The 23,288-nt window shown below is 45.8% G+C and overlaps 1 protein-coding gene across 1 annotated transcript in view; it reads left to right on the top strand.

The window, feature by feature from the left end:
* LOC106591296 (exportin-T) overlaps positions 1-23,084 on the top strand; it is a gene marked incomplete at its 3' end in the record, with an annotated part of 53,659 nt that extends 30,575 nt beyond the window's left edge. The window contains exons 8-18 of the mRNA XM_045711299.1: positions 2,477-2,645; positions 10,164-10,400; positions 11,895-11,975; positions 12,280-12,318; positions 13,644-13,706; positions 14,208-14,332; positions 14,411-14,555; positions 14,714-14,833; positions 16,222-16,316; positions 21,930-21,999; positions 22,938-23,084. Of these exons, the coding sequence (XP_045567255.1) occupies positions 2,477-2,645; positions 10,164-10,400; positions 11,895-11,975; positions 12,280-12,318; positions 13,644-13,706; positions 14,208-14,332; positions 14,411-14,555; positions 14,714-14,833; positions 16,222-16,316; positions 21,930-21,999; positions 22,938-23,084 (1,291 nt within the window). The remainder of the gene's footprint in view (positions 1-2,476; positions 2,646-10,163; positions 10,401-11,894; positions 11,976-12,279; positions 12,319-13,643; positions 13,707-14,207; positions 14,333-14,410; positions 14,556-14,713; positions 14,834-16,221; positions 16,317-21,929; positions 22,000-22,937) is intronic.
* Between the last annotated feature and the right edge of the window lie 204 nt (positions 23,085-23,288).

Below are 23,288 nucleotides of genomic sequence, written 5' to 3'. Positions count from 1 at the left end.
AGGGCAACAGGGTTAAGTAGCTGGCTGCTTATAACATTAGCTTTAGGGCAACAGGGTTAGGTAGCTGGCTGCTTATAACGTTAGCTTTAGGGCAACAGGGTTAAGTAGCGTTAGCCTTAGGGCAACAGGGTTAATTAGCTGGCTGCTTATAACGTTAGTTTTAGTGCAACAGGGTTAATTAGCTGGCTGCTTATAACGTTAGTTTTAGGGCAACAGGGTTAAGTAGCTGGCTGCTTATAACGTTAGCTTTAGGGCAACAGGGTTAAGTAGCTGGCTGCTTATAACGTTAGCTTTAGGGCAACAGGGTTGAGTAGCTGGCTGCTTATAATGTTAGCTTTAGGGCAACAGGGTTTAGTAGCTGGCTGCTTATAACGTTAGCTTTAGGGCAACAGGGTTAAGTAGCTGGCCAGCTATTTATTTTCATGAACTAAAGTTCAATTTCAATAGGCGAACAACAAGTGGCAACCTAGCTAATACTTACTCACAAGGATTCCTAAATCATTGCTAAGAATAATGAAAATGACTGCAGTTTCTACTGGTCATTGTTTTCAGGCTGGTTGTATTGGTGCTAGCTAGGTTACCAAGCTAAAGCTAGTTAGCTACCCCAGAAGTTGCGGTCGAACAAATTATGCTTTATTACCAACGAGGTATTGTAAAACACATCGTTCGTGGCCGGTGTTTGCTTGTTTTTCAGACTTTTTTTGTCCAGCTTTGACGGCGCTACTGTTTCTTTCTGACACTCAAAGACCCAAACGGCGTTCCGTAGTATGTCGTGAAGCTAATAGCAGCGACGCCATTACTGTATAACTCCGGTAGGGAAACATCTGAACAATAGCGCACTTGGTAATGTTAGTGTGTACCGGTGCTCGACCAGTCGGCGAAAGCCAACATCACCCACGACAGAGAACGGTTGATTGTCAGAAGGGTAATGAATTCCATTATCTTGGAGCTAATGGATTTCGCGTTTGAGTTGTCGTCTCGTTGAAATGTTCTTGCTCTTTCAAATGACTGCTGGACTTGTTGACTGCTCGATCCACACAGCAGACATTGTGGGCTAGGTTAGGAATGCTGTTTTGCACGTGTAGCGCAAAACATTTTAACGTGGCGTCATTACGTCCTGTACCTACGTTATGTAGGTATGCACGGTAGCTTTGACATCCGGTTTTTAACATCGGCGTTAAACTAAATATCTGTCCGATACCGATGTTGGCATTTTTAGCTAATATCGTCCGATTCCGATATGTTGACCGATATATCGTGCATCCTTAATCAGGATAGATATTATTATTATTATTATTATTAAGGTAGATAGATATGTACATGAAGGCAGGGTAAAGTGACTAGGCATCAGGATAGATAATAATGAGGTAGATATGTACATGAAGGCAGGGTAAAGTGACTAGACATCAGGATAGATAATAATGAGGTAGATATGTACATGAAGGCAGGGTAAAGTGACCAGGCATCAGGATAGATAATAATGAGGTAGATATGTACATGAAGGCAGGGTAAAGTGACCAGGCATCAGGATAGATAATAATGAGGTAGATAGATATGTACATGAAGGCAGGGTAAAGTGACCAGGCATCAGGATAGATAATAATGAGGTAGATAGATATGTACATGAAGGCAGGGTAAAGTGACCAGGCATCAGGATAGATAATACTAAGGTATTTGAGATAAATACATTGCATTCAGACCCCTTTCCCCACATTTTGTTACGTTACAGCCTTATTCTAAAATGGATTCAGTAATTCCCCCCCCATAAATCTACACACAATACCCCATAATGACAAAGCGAAAACATTTTATTAAAAATAAAATCCAGATCCCTTATTTACGTCAGTATTCAGACCCTTTGCTATGAGACTGGACACTGAGCTCAGGTGCATCGTGTTGGGTTGAAACTCTGGTCCTGGTCCAGGTTGATAAACCAGAGATCAGATGACTGGTCCTGGTCCAGTGTTTCCTGTCCAGGTTTATAAACCAGAGATCAGATGGACTGGTCCTGGTCCAGTGTTTCCTGTCCAGGTTTATAGACCAGAGATCAGATGACTGGTCCTGGTCCAGTGTTTCCTGGACCAGGTTTATAGACCAGAGATCAGATGACTGGTCCTGGTCCAGTGTTTCCTGTCCAGGTTTATAGACCAGATGACTGGTCCTGGACCAGGTTTATAAACCAGAGATCAGATGGACTGGTCCTGGACCAGTGTTTCCTGTCCAGGTTTATAGACCAGAGATCAGATGACTGGTCCTGGTCCAGGTTTATAAACCAGAGATCAGATGACTGGTCCTGGTCCATAAACCAGAGATCAGATGACTGGTCCTGGTCCAGGTTTATAAATCAGATGACTGGTCCTGGACCAGGTTTATAAACCAGAGATCAGATGACTGGTCCTGGTCCAGGTTGATAAACCAGAGATCAGATGACTGGTCCTGGTCCAGTGTGTAACCAGTGTGTTTCCTGTCCCTCCAGGTTTGTTAACCTGCTCCTGAGTCAGATGTCCGTGGAGGACCTGAGAGAGGAGGCGTGCGAATGTCTGTTTGAGATTGTTAATAAAGGCATGGACCCTACAGACAAAACCAAGCTGGTTGAGTCCCTCTGTCAAGTCCTGCAGTCTGCTGGCTTCTTCAATGTGGAGGAGGTAGGTGTACACACACACACACACACACACACACACACACACACACACACACACTACAGTCCCTTCAGAAAGCTTCCCCATATTTTGTCGTGTTACAGCTTGAATTTAAAATCGATTTTAAATTGAGATTTTTGTGCCACTGATCTACACACAATACTTCACAATGTCAAAGTGGAATTCTGTGTTTTTTTGTTTTACAAATTTAATACAAAATGAAAAGCTGATTTTATGTATTGAGTCAATAAGTATTCAACCCCTTTTGTTATGTCAAGACTAAATAAGTTTAAAACATACATCCTGTTTGCAACAAGACACTAAAGTAAAACTGCCAAAAAATCTAGCGAATAAATGAACTTTGTCCTGAATACAAAATTATTATATTTGTGGCAAATCCAACACAACACATCACTGAGTACCACTCTTCAGATTGTCTAGCATGGTGGTGGCTGCATCATGTTATGGGTATGCTTGTCATCGGTAAGGACAGGGGAGTTTTTCAGGATAAAAAAAAATAAAATAAAACTGAATGGCGCTAATCACAGGAAGAATCTGGTTCAGTCTTCTTTCCAACAGACACTGGGAGACAAATTCAGCTTTTCAGCAGGACAATAACCTAAAACACAAGCTCAAAATATACACTGGGGGTTGTTTACCAAGAAGACATTGAATGTCCCTGAGGGGCTTAGTTACAGTTTTGACTTAAAATCGTCTTGAACATCTACGGAAAGACTTCAAAATGGCCGTCTAGCAATGATCAACAACCAACTTGACAGAGCTTGAAGAATTTCAACAAGAATAATGGGCAAATATTGTACAATCCAGGTTTGGAAATCTCTTCGAGACCCAGAAAGACTGAAGTCTGTAGCGACGAAATACATTTGTTATATTTTTATTAATATATATATATATATATTTTAAAAAAAATATAATTTCTCTTCGACTTTGACGTCAAGAGTATTTTGTGTAGATCGTTGAAAAGAAAATGTAATTTTTTAATACCAATTCATAATGTGGAAAATTCTAGGAGTGTGAGTACTTTCTGAAGACACACACACACACACACACACACACACACACACACACACACACACACACACACACACACACACACACACACACACACACACACACACACACCACATAACACATAGCAGTGCTGTACAGTGAAATGGCCCCCCTGTCTCCTATATAGTAGTGCTGTACAGTGAAATGGCCCCCCCTGTCTCCTATATAGTAGTGCTGTACAGTGAAATGGTTTCCTGTCTCCTATATAGTAGTGCTGTACAGTGAAATGGCCCCCTGTCTCCTATATAGTAGTGCTGTACAGTGAAATGGCCGTCCTGTCTCCTATATAGTAGTGCTGTACAGTGAAATGGCCGTCCTGTCTCCTATATAGTAGTGCTGTACAGTGAAATGGCCCCCCCTGTCTCCTATATAGTAGTGCTGTACAGTGAAATGGCCCCCCCTGTCTCCTATATAGTAGTGCTGTACAGTGAAATGGTTTCCTGTCTCCTATATAGTAGTGCTGTACAGTGAAATGGCCCCCCCTGTCTCCTATATAGTAGTGCTGTACAGTGAAATGGTTTCCTGTCTCCTATATAGTAGTGCTGTACAGTGAAATGGTTTCATGTCTCCTATATAGTAGTGCTGTACAGTAAAATGGCCCCCCCTGTCTCCTATATAGTAGTGCTGTACAGTGAAATGGCCCCCCCTGTCTCCTATATAGTAGTGCTGTACAGTGAAATGGTTTCCTGTCTCCTATATAGTAGTGCTGTACAGTGAAATGGCCCCCCCTGTCTCCTATATAGTAGTGCTGTACAGTGAAATGGTTTCCTGTCTCCTATATAGTAGTGCTGTACAGTGAAATGGTTTCATGTCTCCTATATAGCAGTGCTGTACAGTGAAATGGTTTCCTGTCTCCTATATAGTAGTGCTGTACAGTGAAATGGCCGTCCTGTCTCCTATATAGTAGTGCTGTACAGTGAAATGGCCGTCCTGTCTCCTATATAGTAGTGCTGTACAGTGAAATGGCCGTCCTGTCTCCTATATAGCAGTGCTGTACAGTGAAATGGTTTCCTGTCTCCTATATAGTAGTGCTGTACAGTGAAATGGTTTCCTGTCTCCTATATAGTAGTGCTGTACAGTGAAATGGTTTCCTGTCTCCTATATAGTAGTGCTGTACAGTGAAATGGCCCCCCTTGTCTCCTATATAGTAGTGCTGTACAGTGAAATGGTTTCCTGTCTCCTATATAGTAGTGCTGTACAGTGAAATGGCCCCCCTGTCTCCTATATAGTAGTGCTGTACAGTGAAATGGCCCCCCCTGTCTCCTATATAGTAGTGCTGTACAGTGAAATGGCCGTCCTGTCTCCTATATAGTAGTGCTGTACAATGAAATGGCCCCCCCTGTCTCCTATATAGTAGTGCTGTACAGTGAAATGGTTTCATGTCTCCTATATAGTAGTGCTGTACAGTGAAATGGTTTCCTGTCTCCTATATAGTAGTGCTGTACAGTGAAATGGTTTCCTGTCTCCTATATAGTAGTGCTGTACAGTGAAATGGTTTCATGTCTCCTATATAGTAGTGCTGTACAGTGAAATGGTTTCCTGTCTCCTATATAGTAGTGCTGTACAGTGAAATGGTTTCATGTCTCCTATATAGCAGTGCTGTACAGTGAAATGGTTTCCTGTCTCCTATATAGTAGTGCTGTACAGTGAAATGGTTTCCTGTCTCCTATATAGTAGTGCTGTACAGTGAAATGGTTTCATGTCTCCTATATAGCAGTGCTGTACAGTGAAATGGTTTCCTGTCTCCTATATAGTAGTGCTGTACAGTGAAATGGTTTCCTGTCTCCTATATAGTAGTGCTGTACAGTGAAATGGCCGTCCTGTCTCCTATATAGTAGTGCTGTACAGTGAAATGGCCGTCCTGTCTCCTATATAGTAGTGCTGTACAGTTAAATGGCCCCCCTGTCTCCTATATAGTAGTGCTGTACAGTGAAATGGCCGTCCTGTCTCCTATATAGTAGTGCTGTACAGTGAAATGGCCCCCTGTCTCCTATATAGTAGTGCTGTACAGTGAAATGGCCCCCTGTCTCCTATATAGTAGTGCTGTACAGTGAAATGGCCGTCCTGTCTCCTATATAGTAGTGCTGTACAATGAAATGGTTTCCTGTCTCCTATATAGTAGTGCTGTACAGTGAAATGGCCCCCTGTCTCCTATATAGTAGTGCTGTACAATGAAATGGTTTCCTGTCTCCTATATAGTAGTGCTGTACAGTGAAATGGCCCCCCTGTCTCCTATATAGTAGTGCTGTACAGTGAAATGGCCCCCCTGTCTCCTATATAGTAGTGCTGTACAGTGAAATGGCCGTCCTGTCTCCTATATAGTAGTGCTGTACAGTGAAATGGCCCCCCCTGTCTCCTATATAGTAGTGCTGTACAGTGAAATGGCCCCCCTGTCTCCTATATAGTAGTGCTGTACAGTGAAATGGCCCCCCCTGTCTCCTATATAGTAGTGCTGTACAGTGAAATGGTTTCCTGTCTCCTATATAGTAGTGCTGTACAGTGAAATGGCCGTCCTGTCTCCTATATAGTAGTGCTGTACAGTGAAATGGTTTCCTGTCTCCTATATAGTAGTGCTGTACAGTGAAATGGCCCCCCTGTCTCCTATATAGTAGTGCTGTACAGTGAAATGGCCCCCCCTGTCTCCTATATAGTAGTGCTGTACAGTGAAATGGTTTCCTGTCTCCTATATAGTAGTGCTGTACAGTGAAATGGCCGTCCTGTCTCCTATATAGTAGTGCTGTACAGTGAAATGGCCCCCCCCTGTCTCCTATATAGTAGTGCTGTACAGTGAAATGGCCCCCCCTGTCTCCTATATAGTAGTGCTGTACAGTGAAATGGTTTCCTGTCTCCTATATAGTAGTGCTGTACAGTGAAATGGCCGTTCTGTCTCCTATATAGTAGTGCTGTACAGTGAAATGGTTTCCTGTCTCCTATATAGTAGTGCTGTACAGTGAAATGGCCCCCCCTGTCTCCTATATAGTAGTGCTGTACAGTGAAATGGTTTCCTGTCTCCTATATAGTAGTGCTGTACAGTGAAATGGCCGTCCTGTCTCCTATATAGTAGTGCTGTACAGTGAAATGGCCCCCCCTGTCTCCTATATAGTAGTGCTGTACAGTGAAATGGCCCCCCCTGTCTCCTATATAGTAGTGCTGTACAGTGAAATGGTTTCCTGTCTCCTATATAGTAGTGCTGTACAGTGAAATGGCCGTTCTGTCTCCTATATAGTAGTGCTGTACAGTGAAATGGTTTCCTGTCTCCTATATAGTAGTGCTGTACAGTGAAATGGCCCCCCCTGTCTCCTATATAGTAGTGCTGTACAGTGAAATGGCCCCCCCTGTCTCCTATATAGTAGTGCTGTACAGTGAAATGGCCCCCCCTGTCTCCTATATAGTAGTGCTGTACAGTGAAATGGCCCCCCTGTCTCCTATATAGTAGTGCTGTACAGTGAAATGGCCCCCCTGTCTCCTATATAGTAGTGCTGTACAGTGAAATGGTTTCCTGTCTCCTATATAGTAGTGCTGTACAGTGAAATGGTTTCCTGTCTCCTATATAGTAGTGCTGTACAGTGAAATGGCCCCCCCTGTCTCCTATATAGTAGTGCTGTACAGTGAAATGGCCCCCCCTGTCTCCTAGATAGTAGTGCTGTACAGTGAAATGGTTTCCTGTCTCCTATATAGTAGTGCTGTACAGTGAAATGGCCCCCCTGTCTCCTATATAGTAGTGCTGTGCAGTGAAATGGCCGTCCTGTCTCCTATATAGTAGTGCTGTGCAGTGAAATGGCCGTCCTGTCTCCTATATAGTAGTGCTGTGCAGTGAAATGGCCGTCCTGTCTCCTATATAGTAGTGCTGTACAGTGAAATGGTTTCCTGTCTCCTATATAGTAGTGCTGTACAGTGAAATGGCCGTCCTGTCTCCTATATAGTAGTGCTGTACAGTGAAATGGCCGTCCTGTCTCCTATATAGTAGTGCTGTACAGTGAAATGGCCGTCCTGTCTCCTATATAGTAGTGCTGTACAGTGAAATGGCCGTCCTGTATCCTATATAGTAGTGCTGTACAGTGAAATGGTTTCCTGTCTCCTATATAGTAGTGCTGTACAGTGAAATGGCCCCCCCTGTCTCCTATATAGTAGTGCTGTACAGTGAAATGGCCGTCCTGTCTCCTATATAGTAGTGCTGTACAGTGAAATGGTTTCCTGTCTCCTATATAGTAGTGCTGTACAGTGAAATGGCCGTCCTGTCTCCTATATAGTAGTGCTGTACAGTGAAATGGTTTCCTGTCTCCTATATAGCAGTGCTGTACAGTGAAATGGCCCCCCTGTCTCCTATATAGTAGTGCTGTACAGTGAAATGGTTTCCTGTCTCCTATATAGTAGTGCTGTACAGTGAAATGGTTTCCTGTCTCCTATATAGTAGTGCTGTACAGTGAAATGGCCCCCCTGTCTCCTATATAGTAGTGCTGTACAGTGAAATGGCCCCCCCTGTCTCCTATATAGTAGTGCTGTACAGTGAAATGGCCGTCCTGTATCCTATATAGTAGTGCTGTACAGTGAAATGGTTTCCTGTCTCCTATATAGTAGTGCTGTACAGTGAAATGGTTTCCTGTCTCCTATATAGTAGTGCTGTACAGTGAAATGGCCCCCCTGTCTCCTATATAGTAGTGCTGTACAGTGAAATGGCCCCCCCCTGTCTCCTATATAGTAGTGCTGTACAGTGAAATGGCCCCCCTGTCTCCTATATAGTAGTGCTGTGCAGTGAAATGGTTTCCTGTCTCCTATATAGTAGTGCTGTACAGTGAAATGGCCCCCCCTGTCTCCTATATAGTAGTGCTGTGCAGTGAAATGGTTTCCTGTCTCCTATATAGTAGTGCTGTACAGTGAAATGGTTTCCTGTCTCCTATATAGTAGGGCTGTACAGTGAAATGGCCCCCCCTGTCTCCTATATAGTAGTGCTGTACAGTGAAATGGCCCCCCTGTCTCCTATATAGTAGTGCTGTACAGTGAAATGGTTTCCTGTCTCCTATATAGTAGTGCTGTACAGTGAAATGGTTTCCTGTCTCCTATATAGTAGTGCTGTACAGTGAAATGGCCCCCCTGTCTCCTATATAGTAGTGCTGTACAGTGAAATGGCCGTCCTGTCTCCTATATAGTAGTGCTGTACAGTGAAATGGCCCCCCCTGTCTCCTATATAGTAGTGCTGTACAGTGAAATGGTTTCCTGTCTCCTATATAGTAGTGCTGTACAGTGAAATGGCCCCCCTGTCTCCTATATAGTAGTGCTGTACAGTGAAATGGCCCCCTGTCTCCTATATAGTAGTGCTGTACAGTGAAATGGTTTCCTGTCTCCTATATAGTAGTGCTGTGCAGTGAAATGGCCGTCCTGTCTCCTATATAGTAGTGCTGTACAGTGAAATGGCCCCCTGTCTCCTATATAGTAGTGCTGTACAGTGAAATGGTTTCCTGTCTCCTATATAGTAGTGCTGTACAGTGAAATGGCCCCCCTGTCTCCTATATAGCAGTGCTGTACAGTGAAATGGCCCCCCTGTCTCCTATATAGTAGTGCTGTACAGTGAAATGGCCCCCCCTGTCTCCTATATAGTAGTGCTGTACAGTGAAATGGCCGTCCTGTCTCCTATATAGTAGTGCTGTACAGTGAAATGGCCCCCCCTGTCTCCTATATAGTAGTGCTGTACAGTGAAATGGCCGTCCTGTCTCCTATATAGTAGTGCTGTACAGTGAAATGGTTTCCTGTCTCCTATATAGTAGTGCTGTACAGTGAAATGGCCCCCCTGTCTCCTATATAGTAGTGCTGTACAGTGAAATGGTTTCCTGTCTCCTATATAGTAGTGCTGTACAGTGAAATGGCCCCCTGTCTCCTATATAGTAGTGCTGTACAGTGAAATGGCCGTCCTGTCTCCTATATAGTAGTGCTGTACAGTGAAATGGCCCCCTGTCTCCTATATAGTAGTGCTGTACAGTGAAATGGCCGTCCTGTCTCCTATATAGTAGTGCTGTACAGTGAAATGGCCGTCCTGTCTCCTATATAGTAGTGCTGTACAGTGAAATGGCCGTCCTGTCTCCTATATAGTAGTGCTGTACAGTGAAATGGTTTCCTGTCTCCTATATAGTAGTGCTGTACAGTGAAATGGCCCCCCCTGTCTCCTATATAGTAGTGCTGTACAGTGAAATGGCCGTCCTGTCTCCTATATAGTAGTGCTGTACAGTGAAATGGCCGTCCTGTCTCCTATATAGTAGTGCTGTACAGTGAAATGGCCCCCCGTCTCCTATATAGTAGTGCTGTACAGTGAAATGGCCCCCCCTGTCTCCTATATAGTAGTTCTGTGCAGTGAAATGGTTTCCTGTCTCCTATATAGTAGTGCTGTACAGTGAAATGGTTTCCTGTCTCCTATATAGTAGTTCTGTGCAGTGAAATGGTTTCCTGTCTTGGCTCTGTCAGGAAGAGGATGTGGACTTCCTGGCTAAGTTCTCCAGACTGGTGAATGGGATGGGTCAGTCTCTGGTGCTGAGCTGGACCAAACAGGCCAAGGGGGGCGAAGTGAAAGACGCCGCCGAGTCGCTGCGCGCCATCGAGGCAAAGGTTCCTCTGCTCCTCCAGCTGTTGGTCCACGACGACGACGACATCTCGGCTAACATCGTAGGCTTCTGCTACGACTACCTGAACGTACTCAAACAGGTGAGATACGCACTGATACGACTACCTGGACGTACTCAAACAGGTGAGATACGACTACCTGGACGTACTCAAACAGGTGAGATGCGACTACCTGGACGTACTCAAACAGGTGAGATGCGACTACCTGGACGTACTCAAACAGGTGAGATGCGACTACCTGGACGTACTCAAACAGGTGAGATACGACTACCTGGACGTACTCAAACAGGTGAGATACGACTACCTGGACGTACTCAAACAGGTGAGATACGACTACCTGGACGTACTCAAACAGGTGAGATACGACTACCTGGACGTAGTCAAACAGGTGAGATACGACTACCTGGACGTACTCAAACAGGTGAGATACGACTACCTGGACGTACTCAAACAGGTGAGATACACACTGATACCAGAGGTCTATGGGAATATGGCTCCCTATTCTCTATTGCACCTTATTCCATCCAGGTCTCTGGTCAAATGTAGTGCACTATAAAGGGAATAGTGTCATTTGGGCCACTCTAGACTCTAGATGTATCTCTACTAGACAGGAGAGGGAGACACTCTAGATGTATCTCTACTAGACAGGAGAGGGAGTCACTCTAGATGTATCTCTACTAGACAGGAGAGGGAGTCACTCTAGATGTATCTCTACTAGACAGGAGAGGAAGCCACTCTAGATGTATCTCTACTAGACAGGAGAGGAAGCCACTCTAGATGTATCTCTACTAGACAGGAGAGGGAGCCACTCTAGATGTATCTCTACTAGACAGGAGAGGGAGCCACTCTAGATGTATCTCTACTAGACAGGAGAGGGATCCACTCTAGACTCTAGATGTATCTCTACTAGACAGGAGAGGGAGCCACTCTAGATGTATCTTTACTAGACAGGAGAGGGAGCCACTCTAGATGTATCTTTACTAGACAGGAGAGGGAGCCACTCTAGACTCTAGATGTATCTTTACTAGACAGGAGAGGGAGTCACTCTAGACTCTAGATGTATCTCTACTAGACAGGAGAGGGAGCCACTCTAGATGTATCTTTACTAGACAGGAGAGGGAGCCACTCTAGACTCTAGATGTATCTTTACTAGACAGGAGAGGGAGTCACTCTAGACTCTAGATGTATCTCTACTAGACAGGAGAGGGAGCCACTCTAGATGTATCTCTACTAGACAGGAGAGGGAGCCACTCTAGATGTATCTCTACTAGACAGGAGAGGAAGCCACTCTAGATGTATCTCTACTAGACAGGAGAGGGAGTCACTCTAGATGTATCTCTACTAGACAGGAGAGGGAGCCACTCTAGATGTATCTCTACTAGACAGGAGAGGAAGCCACTCTAGATGTATCTTTACTAGACAGGAGAGGGGAAACCATAGAAATATAATCTCTAGAACGGGCGTGGAGTAGCCTCTCAAGACCACTGTCATGTGACAGCGTCATCAATAGGATCAGGGTGTCACGGTAACCATGACGTAAACTTGTGTTTATCTGTTTTTGCAATCTTCCCCAAGGGGTCCGAGTGGCAGAGTAACATGCTTCAGGTAGGGAGAGGAGGACAGGAGGCCATTGAAGAGTACTGGGAATCAGACAAGGTGGAGAAAACTGTCCACACAAACTGACCCCAATCATTATCGTTTGGGGTGTGTGTGTGTGTGTGTGTGTGTGTGTGTGTGTGTGTGTGTGTGTGTGTGTGTGTGTGTGTGTGTGTGTGTGTGTGTGTGTGTGTGTGTGTGTGTGTGTGTGTGTGTGTGTGTGTGTGTGTGTGTGTGTGTGTGTGTCAGTTAGCCGGCTAATCTCTCCTGCTTTCTGGGAAAAGCCCCACTTCGTTGAATTAAAGGTCCCGTTGGTAGTGTTTTCATGACGACAACATCCTGTCGTCTCTCTTCCCTCTTGTAGTTTCCGCTGCTGACAGACCAACAGAAGACTAACGTTGAGGTACGATTTCATCAGGAACTCTTTGGGGCTGGTTTCCCGGACACACAGATTAGGCCTTAGTTCTGGACTAAAAACATGACCCATGTTTTATTTTAAATTTATTCCAGGAATATAATTAATCGGTGTCTGGGGAAACCAGCCACTAACTTTTAAAAACCTGTTCTAACGTCTCTCCATCTGTCCAGCGTGTTGACTGATGTGTGTGTCCGGCGTGTTGACTGATGTGTATCCGGCGCGTGTTGACTGATGTGTATCCGGCGCGTGTTGACTGATGTGTATCCGGCGCGTGTTGACTGATGTGTGTATCCGGCGCGTGTTGACTGATGTGTGTATCCGGCGCGTGTTGACTGATGTGTGTATCCGGCGCGTGTTGACTGATATGTATCCGGCGCGTGTTGACTGATGTGTATCCGGGGTGTTGACTGATGTGTATCCGGGGTGTTGACTGATGTGTATCCGGGGTGTTGACTGATGTGTATATCCGGCGCGTGTTGACTGATGTGTGTATCCGGCGCGTGTTGACTGATGTGTGTATCCGGCGCGTGTTGACTGATGTGTATCCGGCGTGTTGACTGATGTGTGTATCCGGGGTGTTGACTGATGTGTATCCGGGGTGTTGACTGATGTGTATATCCGGCGCGTGTTGACTGATATGTATCCAGGGTGTTGACTGATGTGTGTATCCGGCGTGTTGACTGATGTGTGTATCCGGCGTGTTGACTGATGTGTGTATCTGGCGTGTTGACTGATATGTATCCGGGGTGTTGACTGATATGTATCCGGGGTGTTGACTGATATGTATCCGGGGTGTTGACTGATGTGTATATCCGGGGTGTTGACTGATGTGTATATCCGGGGTGTTGACTGATGTGTATATCCGGTGCGTTGACTGATGTGTGTATCCGGCGCGTTGACTGATGTGTGTATCCGGCGCGTTGACTGATGTGTGTATCCGGAGTGTTGACTGATGTGTGTGTCCGGCGTGTTGACTGATGTGTGTATCCGGCGTGTTGACTGATGTGTGTGTCCGGCGTGTTGACTGATGTGTGTATCCGGCGTGTTGACTGATGTGTGTGTCCGGCGTGTTGACGTGTGTGTTGATGTGTGTGTGTGTCCGGCGTGTTGACGTGTGTGTGTCCGGCGTGTTGACGTGTGTGTATATCCGGTGCGTTGACTGATGTGTATCCGGCGTGTTGACTGATGTGTGTATCCGGCGTGTTGACGTGTGTGTGTGTGTATCCGGCGTGTTGACGTGTGTGTGTGTGTCCGGCGTGTTGACGTGTGTGTGTGTGTCCGGCGTGTTGACTGTGTCTCTGTCTCAACAGGCCATCATGTTGGCTGTGATGAAGAAACTCACTTATGATGAAGAGTACAACTTTGACAACGAGGTAAAAACTTTAAGGTTTTAAATTGTGGGGGGAGTTGAACATCGTTCTCATTACTCACTGTCTCCATCTCTCTCCCTTCTATCTCTCTCCTTTCTCTCTCTCTCCATCTCTCTCCCCTCTCTGTCCATCTCTCCCCCCTCTCTCTCTCTCTCTCTCTCTCTCTCTCTCTCTCTCTCTGTCCATCTCTCCCTCCTCTCTCTCTGTCCATCTCTCCCTCCTCTCTCTCTGTCCATCTCTCCCTCCTCTCTCTCTGTCCATCTCTCCCTCCTCTCTCTCTGTCCATCTCTCCCTCCTCTCTCTCTGTCCATCTCTCCCTCCTCTCTCTCTGTCCATCTCTCCCTCCTCTCTCTCTGTCCATCTCTCCCTCCTCTCTCTCTCTGTCCATCTCTCCCCCCTCTCTCTCTCTCTGTCCATCTCTCCCCCCTCTCTCTCTCTCTGTCCATCTCTCCCCCCTCTCTCTCTCTCTGTCCATCTCTCCCCCTCTTTCTCTCTCTCTCCCAGGGGGAGGATGAAGCGATGTTTGTAGAGTACAGGAAACAGTTAAAGATGCTGTTAGATCGTCTGGCTCAGGTGTCTCCTGAGCTGCTCCTGGAAGCTGTAGGCAGAGTCTTCAATAACACCGTGCAGTAAGACTCCATCTTGTTTTCTTCCTCGACGTCCCCCCGTGAAGAACCGTGTACTGATCCTGATTGTGTGTGTCTCAGGCGGTGGCAGACGGCGTCCTTCATGGAGGTGGAGGTGGCCATCAGGCTGCTGTACATGCTGGGAGAGGCTCTGCCGGCTTCACACGGGGCCCACTTCTCTGGCGACACGGCCAAGACCTCCGCCCTGCAGGATATGATGAGAACGGTGAGTTAAACACAGCCGACGACCCCCCGGGGTCCAGTCCCCGCCGACGACCCCCCGGGGTCCAGTCCCCGCCGACGACCCCCCGGGGTCCAGTCCCCGCCGACGACCCCTGTTTCTAATGTCTGTTATCATGTCCTGTTTTCTCCTCGTCTCCTCAGCTCGTCTCCTCTGGTCTCAGCGGGTACCAACACACGTCTGTATCCCTGGAGTTCTTTGAGACGGTGGTTCGTTACGACAAGTTCTTCCTGGTTGAACCGCAGCACATCCCCAATGTCCTGGTTAGTACTGCAGTCGCTGAATCAACCAGCCAATCAGCTCTCTGTTCTACCTTTTAAACGTCGTGTCTTCACAGTGTTGAGGAGAGGAGAGGGACAGTGGAGCCCTGGATAAAGGGGAGGTTTTGTATCCGTGTTGAGGAGAGGGACAGTGGACCCCTGGATAAAGGGGAGGTTTTGTATCCATGTTGAGGAGAGGAGAGGGACAGTGGACCCCTGGATAAAGGGGAGGTTTTGTATCAGTGTAGAGGAGAGGGACAGTGGACCCCTGGATAAAGGGGAGGTTTTGTATCAGAGGAGAGGAGAGGGACAGTGGACCCCTGGATAAAGGGGAGGTTTTGTATCAGAGGAGAGGAGAGGGACAGTGGACCCCTGGATAAAGGGGAGGTTTTGTATCAGTGTAGAGGAGAGGGACAGTGGACCCCTGGATAAAGGGGAGGTTTTGTATCAGAGGAGAGGAGAGGGACAGTGGACCCCTGGATAAAGGGGAGGTTTTGTATCAGTGTTGAGGAGAGGAGAGGGACAGTGGACCCCTGGATAAAGGGGAGGTTTTGTATCAGTGTTGAGGAGAGGGACAGTGGACCCCTGGATAAAGGGGAGGTTTTGTATCAGTGTTGAGGAGAGGGACAGTGGACCCCTGGATAAAGGGGAGGTTTTGTATCAGAGGAGAGGGACAGTGGACCCCTGGATAAAGGGGAGGTTTTGTATCAGTGTAGAGGAGAGGGACAGTGGACCCCTGGATAAAGGGGAGGTTTTGTATCAGTGTAGAGGAGAGGGACAGTGGACCCCTGGATAAAGGGGAGGTTTTGTATCAGTGTAGAGGAGAGGGACAGTGGACCCCTGGATAAAGGGGAGGTTTTGTATCAGTGTAGAGGAGAGGGACAGTGGACCCCTGGATAAAGGGGAGGTTTTGTATCAGTGTTGAGAGGAGAGGGACAGTGGACCCCTGGATAAAGGGGAGGTTTTGTATCAGTGTTGAGGAGAGGGACAGTGGACCCCTGGATAAAGGGGAGGTTTTGTATCAGAGGAGAGGAGAGGGACAGTGGACCCCTGGTTAAAGGGGAGGTTTTGTATCAGAGGAGAGGGACAGTGGACCCCTGGATAAAGGGGAGGTTTTGTATCAGTGTTGAGGAGAGGGACAGTGGACCCCTGGTTAAAGGGGAGGTTTTGTATCAGAGGAGAGGGACAGTGGAGCCCTGGATAAAGGGGAGGTTTTGTATCAGAGGAGAGGAGAGGGACAGTGGACCCCTGGATAAAGGGGAGGTTTTGTATCAGTGTAGAGGAGAGGGACAGTGGACCCCTGGATAAAGGGGAGGTTTTGTATCAGTGTTGAGGAGAGGGACAGTGGACCCCTGGATAAAGGGGCGGTTTTGTTCCACTCTGTCCTGTAGATGGCCTTCCTGGACCATCGAGGTCTGAGACACAGCAGTCCTAAGGTCCGCAGCAGAGTGGCCTACCTCTTCTCACGCTTCGTCAAGACGCTGCAGTAAGTCCAGCTGTCACTAAGCATTACATGGTGTTCCCAATGGGCCCCTATCCCCTATATAGTACACTACTATAGACCAGGGCCCTATTCCCTATATAGTGCACTACTATAGACCAGAGCCCTATTCCCTATATAGTACACTACTATAGACCAGAGCCCTATTCCCTATATAGTACACTACTATAGACCAGAGCCCTATTCCCTATATAGTGCACTACTATAGACCAGAGCCCTATTCCCTATATAGTGCACTACTATAGACCAGAGCCCTATTCCCTATATAGTGCACTACTTTAGACCAGAGCCCTATTCCCTATATAGTGTACTACTATAGACCAGAGCCCTATTCCCTATATAGTACACTACTATAGACCAGAGCCCTATTCCCTATATAGTGCACTACTTTAGACCAGAGCCCTATTCCCTATATAGTGCACTACTATAGACCAGAGCCCTATTCCCTATATAGTGCACTACTTTAGACCAGAGCCCTATTCCCTTCGTAGTGCACTACTTTAGACCAGAGCCCTATTCCCTATATAGTACACTACTATAGACCAGAGCCCTATTCCCTATATAGTACACTACTATAGACCAGAGCCCTATTCCCTATATAGTGCACTACTATAGACCAGAGCCCTATTCCCTATATAGTGCACTACTATAGACCAGAGCCCTATTCCCTATATAGTGCACTACTATAGACCAGAGCCCTATTCCCTATATAGTACACTACTATAGACCAGAGCCCTATTCCCTATATAGTGCACTACTATAGACCAGAGCCCTATTCCCTATATAGTGCACTACTATAGACCAGAGCCCTATTCCCTATATAGTACACTACTATAGACCAGAGCCCTATTCCCTATATAGTGCACTACTATAGACCAGAGCCCTATTCCCTATGTAGTGCACTACTATAGACCAGAGCCCTATTCCCTATGTAGTGCACTACTATAGACCAGAGCCCTATTCCCTTCGTAGTGCACTACTATAGACCAGAGCGCTATTCCCTATATAGTGCACTACTATAGACCAGAGCCCTATTCCCTATATAGTGCACTACTATAGACCAGAGCCCTATTCCCTATATAGTGTACTACTATAGACCAGAGCCCTATTCCCTATATAGTGCACTACTATAGACCAGAGCCCTATTCCCTATATAGTGCACTACTTTAGACCAGAGCCCTATTCCCTATATAGTACACTACTATAGACCAGAGCCCTATTCCCTATATAGTGCACTACTATAGACCAGAGCCCTATTCCCTCGTAGTGCACTACTATAGACCAGAGCCCTATTCCCTTCGTAGTGCACTACTATAGACCAGACCCCTATTCCCTATATAGTGTACTACTATAGACCAGAGCCCTATTCCCTATATAGTGCACTACTTTAGACCAGAGCCCTATTCCCTATATAGTACACTACTATAGACCAGAGCCCTATTCCCTATATAGTGCACTACTATAGACCAGAGCCCTATTCCCTTCGTAGTGCACTACTATAGACCAGAGCCCTATTCCCTTCGTAGTGCACTACTATAGACCAGACCCCTATTCCCTATATAGTGCACTACTATAGACCAGAGCCCTATTCCCTATATAGCCCACTACTATAGACCAGAGCCCTATTCCCTATATAGTGTACTACTATAGACCAGAGCCCTATTCCCTATATAGTGTACTACTATAGACCAGAGCCCTATTCCCTATATAGCCCACTACTATAGACCAGAGCCCTATTCCCTATATAGTGCACTACTATAGACCAGAGCCCTATTCCCTTCGTAGTGCACTACTATAGACCAGAGCCCTATTCCCTTCGTAGTGCACTACTATAGACCAGACCCCTATTCCCTATATAGTGCACTACTATAGACCAGGGCCCTATTCCCTATATAGTGCACTACTATAGACCAGAGCCCTATTCCCTATATAGTGCACTACTATAGACCAGAGCCCTATTCCCTATATAGTGTACTACTATAGACCAGAGCCCTATTCCCTATATAGTGCACTACTATAGACCAGAGCCCTATTCCCTATATAGTGCACTACTATAGACCAGAGCCCTATTCCCTATATAGTGCACTACTATAGACCAGAGCCCTATTCCCTATATAGTGTACTACTATAGACCAGAGCCCTATTCCCTATATAGCCCACTACTATAGACCAGAGCCCTATTCCCTATATAGTGCACTACTATAGACCAGAGCCCTATTCCCTATATAGTGCACTACTATAGACCAGAGCCCTATTCCCTATATAGTGTACTACTATAGACCAGAGCCCTATTCCCTATATAGCCCACTACTATAGACCAGAGCCCTATTCCCTATATAGTGCACTACTATAGACCAGAGCCCTATTCCCTATATAGTGTACTACTATAGACCAGAGCCCTATTCCCTATATAGTGCACTACTATAGACCAGACCCCTATTCCCTATATAGTGCACTACTATAGACCAGAGCCCTATTCCCTATATAGTGCACTACTATAGACCAGAGCCCTATTCCCTATATAGTGTACTACTATAGACCAGAGCCCTATTCCCTATATAGTGCACTACTTTAGACCAGACCCTATTCCCTTCGTAGTGCACTACCAGAGCCCTATTCCCTTCGTAGTGCACTACTATAGACCAGGGCCCTATTCCCTATATAGTACACTACTATAGACCAGAGCCCTATTCCCTATATAGTGCACTACTATAGACCAGAGCCCTATTCCCTATATAGTGCACTACTATAGACCAGAGCCCTATTCCCTATATAGTGCACTACTATAGACCAGAGTCCTATTCCCTATATAGTGCACTACTATAGACCAGAGCCCTATTCCCTATATAGTGCACTACTATAGACCAGAGCCCTATTCCCTATATAGTGCACTACTATAGACCAGAGCCCTATTCCCTATATAGTGCACTACTATAGACCAGAGCCCTATTCCCTATATAGTGCACTACTATAGACCAGAGCCCTATTCCCTATATAGTGTACTACTTTAGACCAGAGCCCTATTCCCTATATAGTGCACTACTATAGACCAGAGCCCTATTCCCTATATAGTGTACTACTATAGACCAGAGCCCTATTCCCTATATAGTGCACTACTATAGACCAGAGCCCTATTCCCTATATAGTGCACTACTATAGACCAGAGCCCTATTCCCTATATAGTGCACTACTATAGACCAGAGCCCTATTCCCTATATAGTGCACTACTATAGACCAGAGCCCTATTCCCTATATAGTGCACTACTATAGACCAGAGCCCTATTCCCTATATAGTGCACTACTATAGACCAGAGCCCTATTCCCTATATAGTGCACTACTATAGACCAGAGCCCTATTCCCTATATAGTGCACTACTATAGACCAGAGCCCTATTCCCTATATAGTACACTACTATAGACCAGAGCCCTATTCCCTATATAGTACACTACTATAGACCAGAGCCCTATTCCCTATATAGTGCACTACTATAGACCAGAGCCCTATTCCCTATATAGTACACTACTATAGACCAGACCCCTATTCCCTATATAGTGCACTACTATAGACCAGAGCCCTATTCCCTATATAGTGCACTACTATAGACCAGAGCCCTATTCCCTATATAGTGCACTACTATAGACCAGACCCCTATTCCCTATATAGTGCACTACTATAGACCAGGACCCTATTCCCTATATAGTGCACTACTATAGACCAGAGCCCTATTCCCTATATAGTGCACTACTTTAGACCAGAGCCCTATTCCCTATATAGTGCACTACTATAGACCAGGACCCTATTCCCTATATAGTGCACTACTATAGACCAGACCCCTATTCCCTATATAGTGCACTACTATAGACCAGGACCCTATTCCCTATATAGTGCACTACTTTAGACCAGAGCCCTATTCCCTATATAGTGCACTACTATAGACCAGACCCCTATTCCCTATATAGTACACTACTTTAGACCAGAGCCCTATTCCCTATATAGTGTACTACTATAGACCAGAGCCCTATTCCCTATATAGTACACTACTATAGACCAGAGCCCTATTCCCTATATAGTGCACTACTATAGACCAGAGCCCTATTCCCTATATAGTGCACTACTATAGACCAGAGCCCTATTCCCTATATAGTGTACTACTATAGACCAGAGCCCTATTCCCTATATAGTGCACTACTATAGACCAGAGCCCTATTCCCTATATAGTACACTACTATAGACCAGAGCCCTATTCCCTATATAGTGCACTACTATAGACCAGAGCCCTATTCCCTATATAGTACACTACTATAGACCAGAGCCCTATTCCCTATATAGTGCACTACTATAGACCAGAGCCCTATTCCCTATATAGTGTACTACTATAGACCAGAGCCCTATTCCCTATATAGTGCACTACTATAGACCAGAGCCCTATTCCCTATATAGTGCACTACTATAGACCACAGCCCTATTCCCTATATAGTGCACTACTTTAGACCAGAGCCCTATTCCCTATATAGTACACTACTATAGACCAGAGCCCTATTCCCTATATAGTGCACTACTATAGACCAGGGCCCTATTCCCTATATAGTGCACTACTATAGACCAGATCCCTATTCCCTATATAGTACACTACTATAGACCAGAGCCCTATTCCCTATATAGTGCACTACTTTAGACCAGAGCCCTATTCCCTATATAGTGCACTACTATAGACCAGAGCCCTATTCCCTATATAGTGCACTACTTTAGACCAGAGCCCTATTCCCTATATAGTACACTACTATAGACCAGAGCCCTATTCCCTATATAGTGCACTACTATAGACCAGAGCCCTATTCCCTATATAGTGCACTACTATAGACCAGAGCCCTATTCCCTATATAGTGCACTACTATAGACCAGAGCCCTATTCCCTATATAGTGCACTACTATAGACCAGAGCCCTATTCCCTATATAGTACACTACTATAGACCAGAGCCCTATTCCCTATATAGTACACTACTATAGACCAGAGCCCTATTCCCTATATAGTACACTACTATAGACCAGAGCCCTATTCCCTATATAGTGCACTACTATAGACCAGAGCCCTATTCCCTATATAGTGCACTACTTTAGACCAGAGCCCTATTCCCTATATAGTGTACTACTATAGACCAGAGCCCTATTCCCTATATAGTGCACTACTATAGACCAGAGCCCTATTCCCTATATAGTGCACTACTATAGACCAGAGCCCTATTCCCTATATAGTGTACTACTATAGACCAGAGCCCTATTCCCTATATAGTACACTACTATAGACCAGAGCCCTATTCCCTATATAGTACACTACTATAGACCAGAGCCCTATTCCCTATATAGTGCACTACTATAGACCAGAGCCCTATTCCCTTCGTAGTGCACTACTATAGACCAGAGCCCTATTCCCTTCGTAGTGCACTACTATAGACCAGACCCCTATTCCCTATATAGTGCACTACTTTAGACCAGACCCCTCTGTTTACAGTAATAGTTCTAGAAGGTTCTTTGTGTTTGACCCCTAACCCTCTGTTGTTTACTCTGTTGTTTACTCTGTTGTTTACTCTGTTGCCAGTAAACACATGAACTCCTTCATTGAAGACATCCTGTCCAGGATACAGGACCTGCTGGAGCTGGCTCCTCCTGTAAGTTACCTCTCCCCTCTATACATTACCCTCTACACATTACCCTCTGTACATTACCCTCTATACATTACCCTCTACACATTACCCTCTATACATTACCCTCTACAGACCTGCTGGAGCTGGCTCCTCCTGTAAGTTACCTCTCCCCTCTATACATTACCCTCTGTACATTACCCTCTACACATTACCCTCTATACATTACCCTCTGTACATTACCCTCTATACATTACCCTCTACACATTACCCTCTATACATTACCCTCTACACATTACCCTCTATACATTACCCTCTACAGACCTGCTGGAGCTGGCTCCTCCTGTAAGTTACCTCTCCCCTCTATACATTACCCTCTGTACATTACCCTCTACACATTACCCTCTATACATTACCCTCTGTACATTACCCTCTATACATTACCCTCTACACATTACCCTCTATACATTACCCTCTACACATTACCCTCTATACATTACCCTCTACAGACCTGCTGGAGCTGGCTCCTCCTGTAAGTTACCTCTCCCCTCTATACATTACCCTCTGTACATTACCCTCTACACATTACCCTCTATACATTACCCTCTATACATTACCCTCTATACATTACCCTCTGTACATTACCCTCTGTACATTACCCTCTACACATTACCCTCTATACATTACCCTCTATACATTACCCTCTACAGACCTGCTGGAGCTGGCTCCTCCTGTAAGTTACCTCTCCCCTCTATACATTACCCTCTATACATTACCCTCTATACATTACTCTCCATACATTACCCTCCGTACATTACCCTCTACAGCATCTCTCTGCACTGACCTACCTTACCCTCCATACATTATCCTCTACATCTCTCTCTCTCTTCACTGACCTACCTTACCCTCCATACATTATCCTCCCTCTGTACTGACCTTCATTCCCCTCCCCGTGTGTACCTCAGGAGAACGGTTTCCGGGCGCTGCTGACCAGCGATGACCAGCTGTTTATCTTTGAGACGGCGGGGGTGCTGATCGTCCACGGAGAGAGTCCCGCCGAGAGGAAGCAGGCTCTGATGAGATCGCTGTTGACCCCGCTGATCGACGCTTTCGTCTGCTGCTCGCCAAACTGGCCTCTGAGAGGGAGGAGGAGAGGCAGGCCGGCTGGCAGACTGTCTCAGTCACGCTGTTGGCTTCGCTAGGTAAATATACCAACACTGACCCCCCTAAGATACTGACCCCTAATATACCAACACTGACCCCCTAATATACCAACACTGACCCCTAATATACCAACACTGACCCCCTAATATACT

The sequence above is a fragment of the Salmo salar genome, unplaced genomic scaffold (genome assembly GCF_905237065.1).
Source record: "Salmo salar unplaced genomic scaffold, Ssal_v3.1, whole genome shotgun sequence".
Classification (NCBI taxonomy): Eukaryota; Metazoa; Chordata; class Actinopteri; order Salmoniformes; family Salmonidae; genus Salmo; species Salmo salar.
The sequence above is the reverse complement of the archived record's forward strand: the minus strand, read 5'-3'. Positions and strand labels throughout refer to the sequence as shown.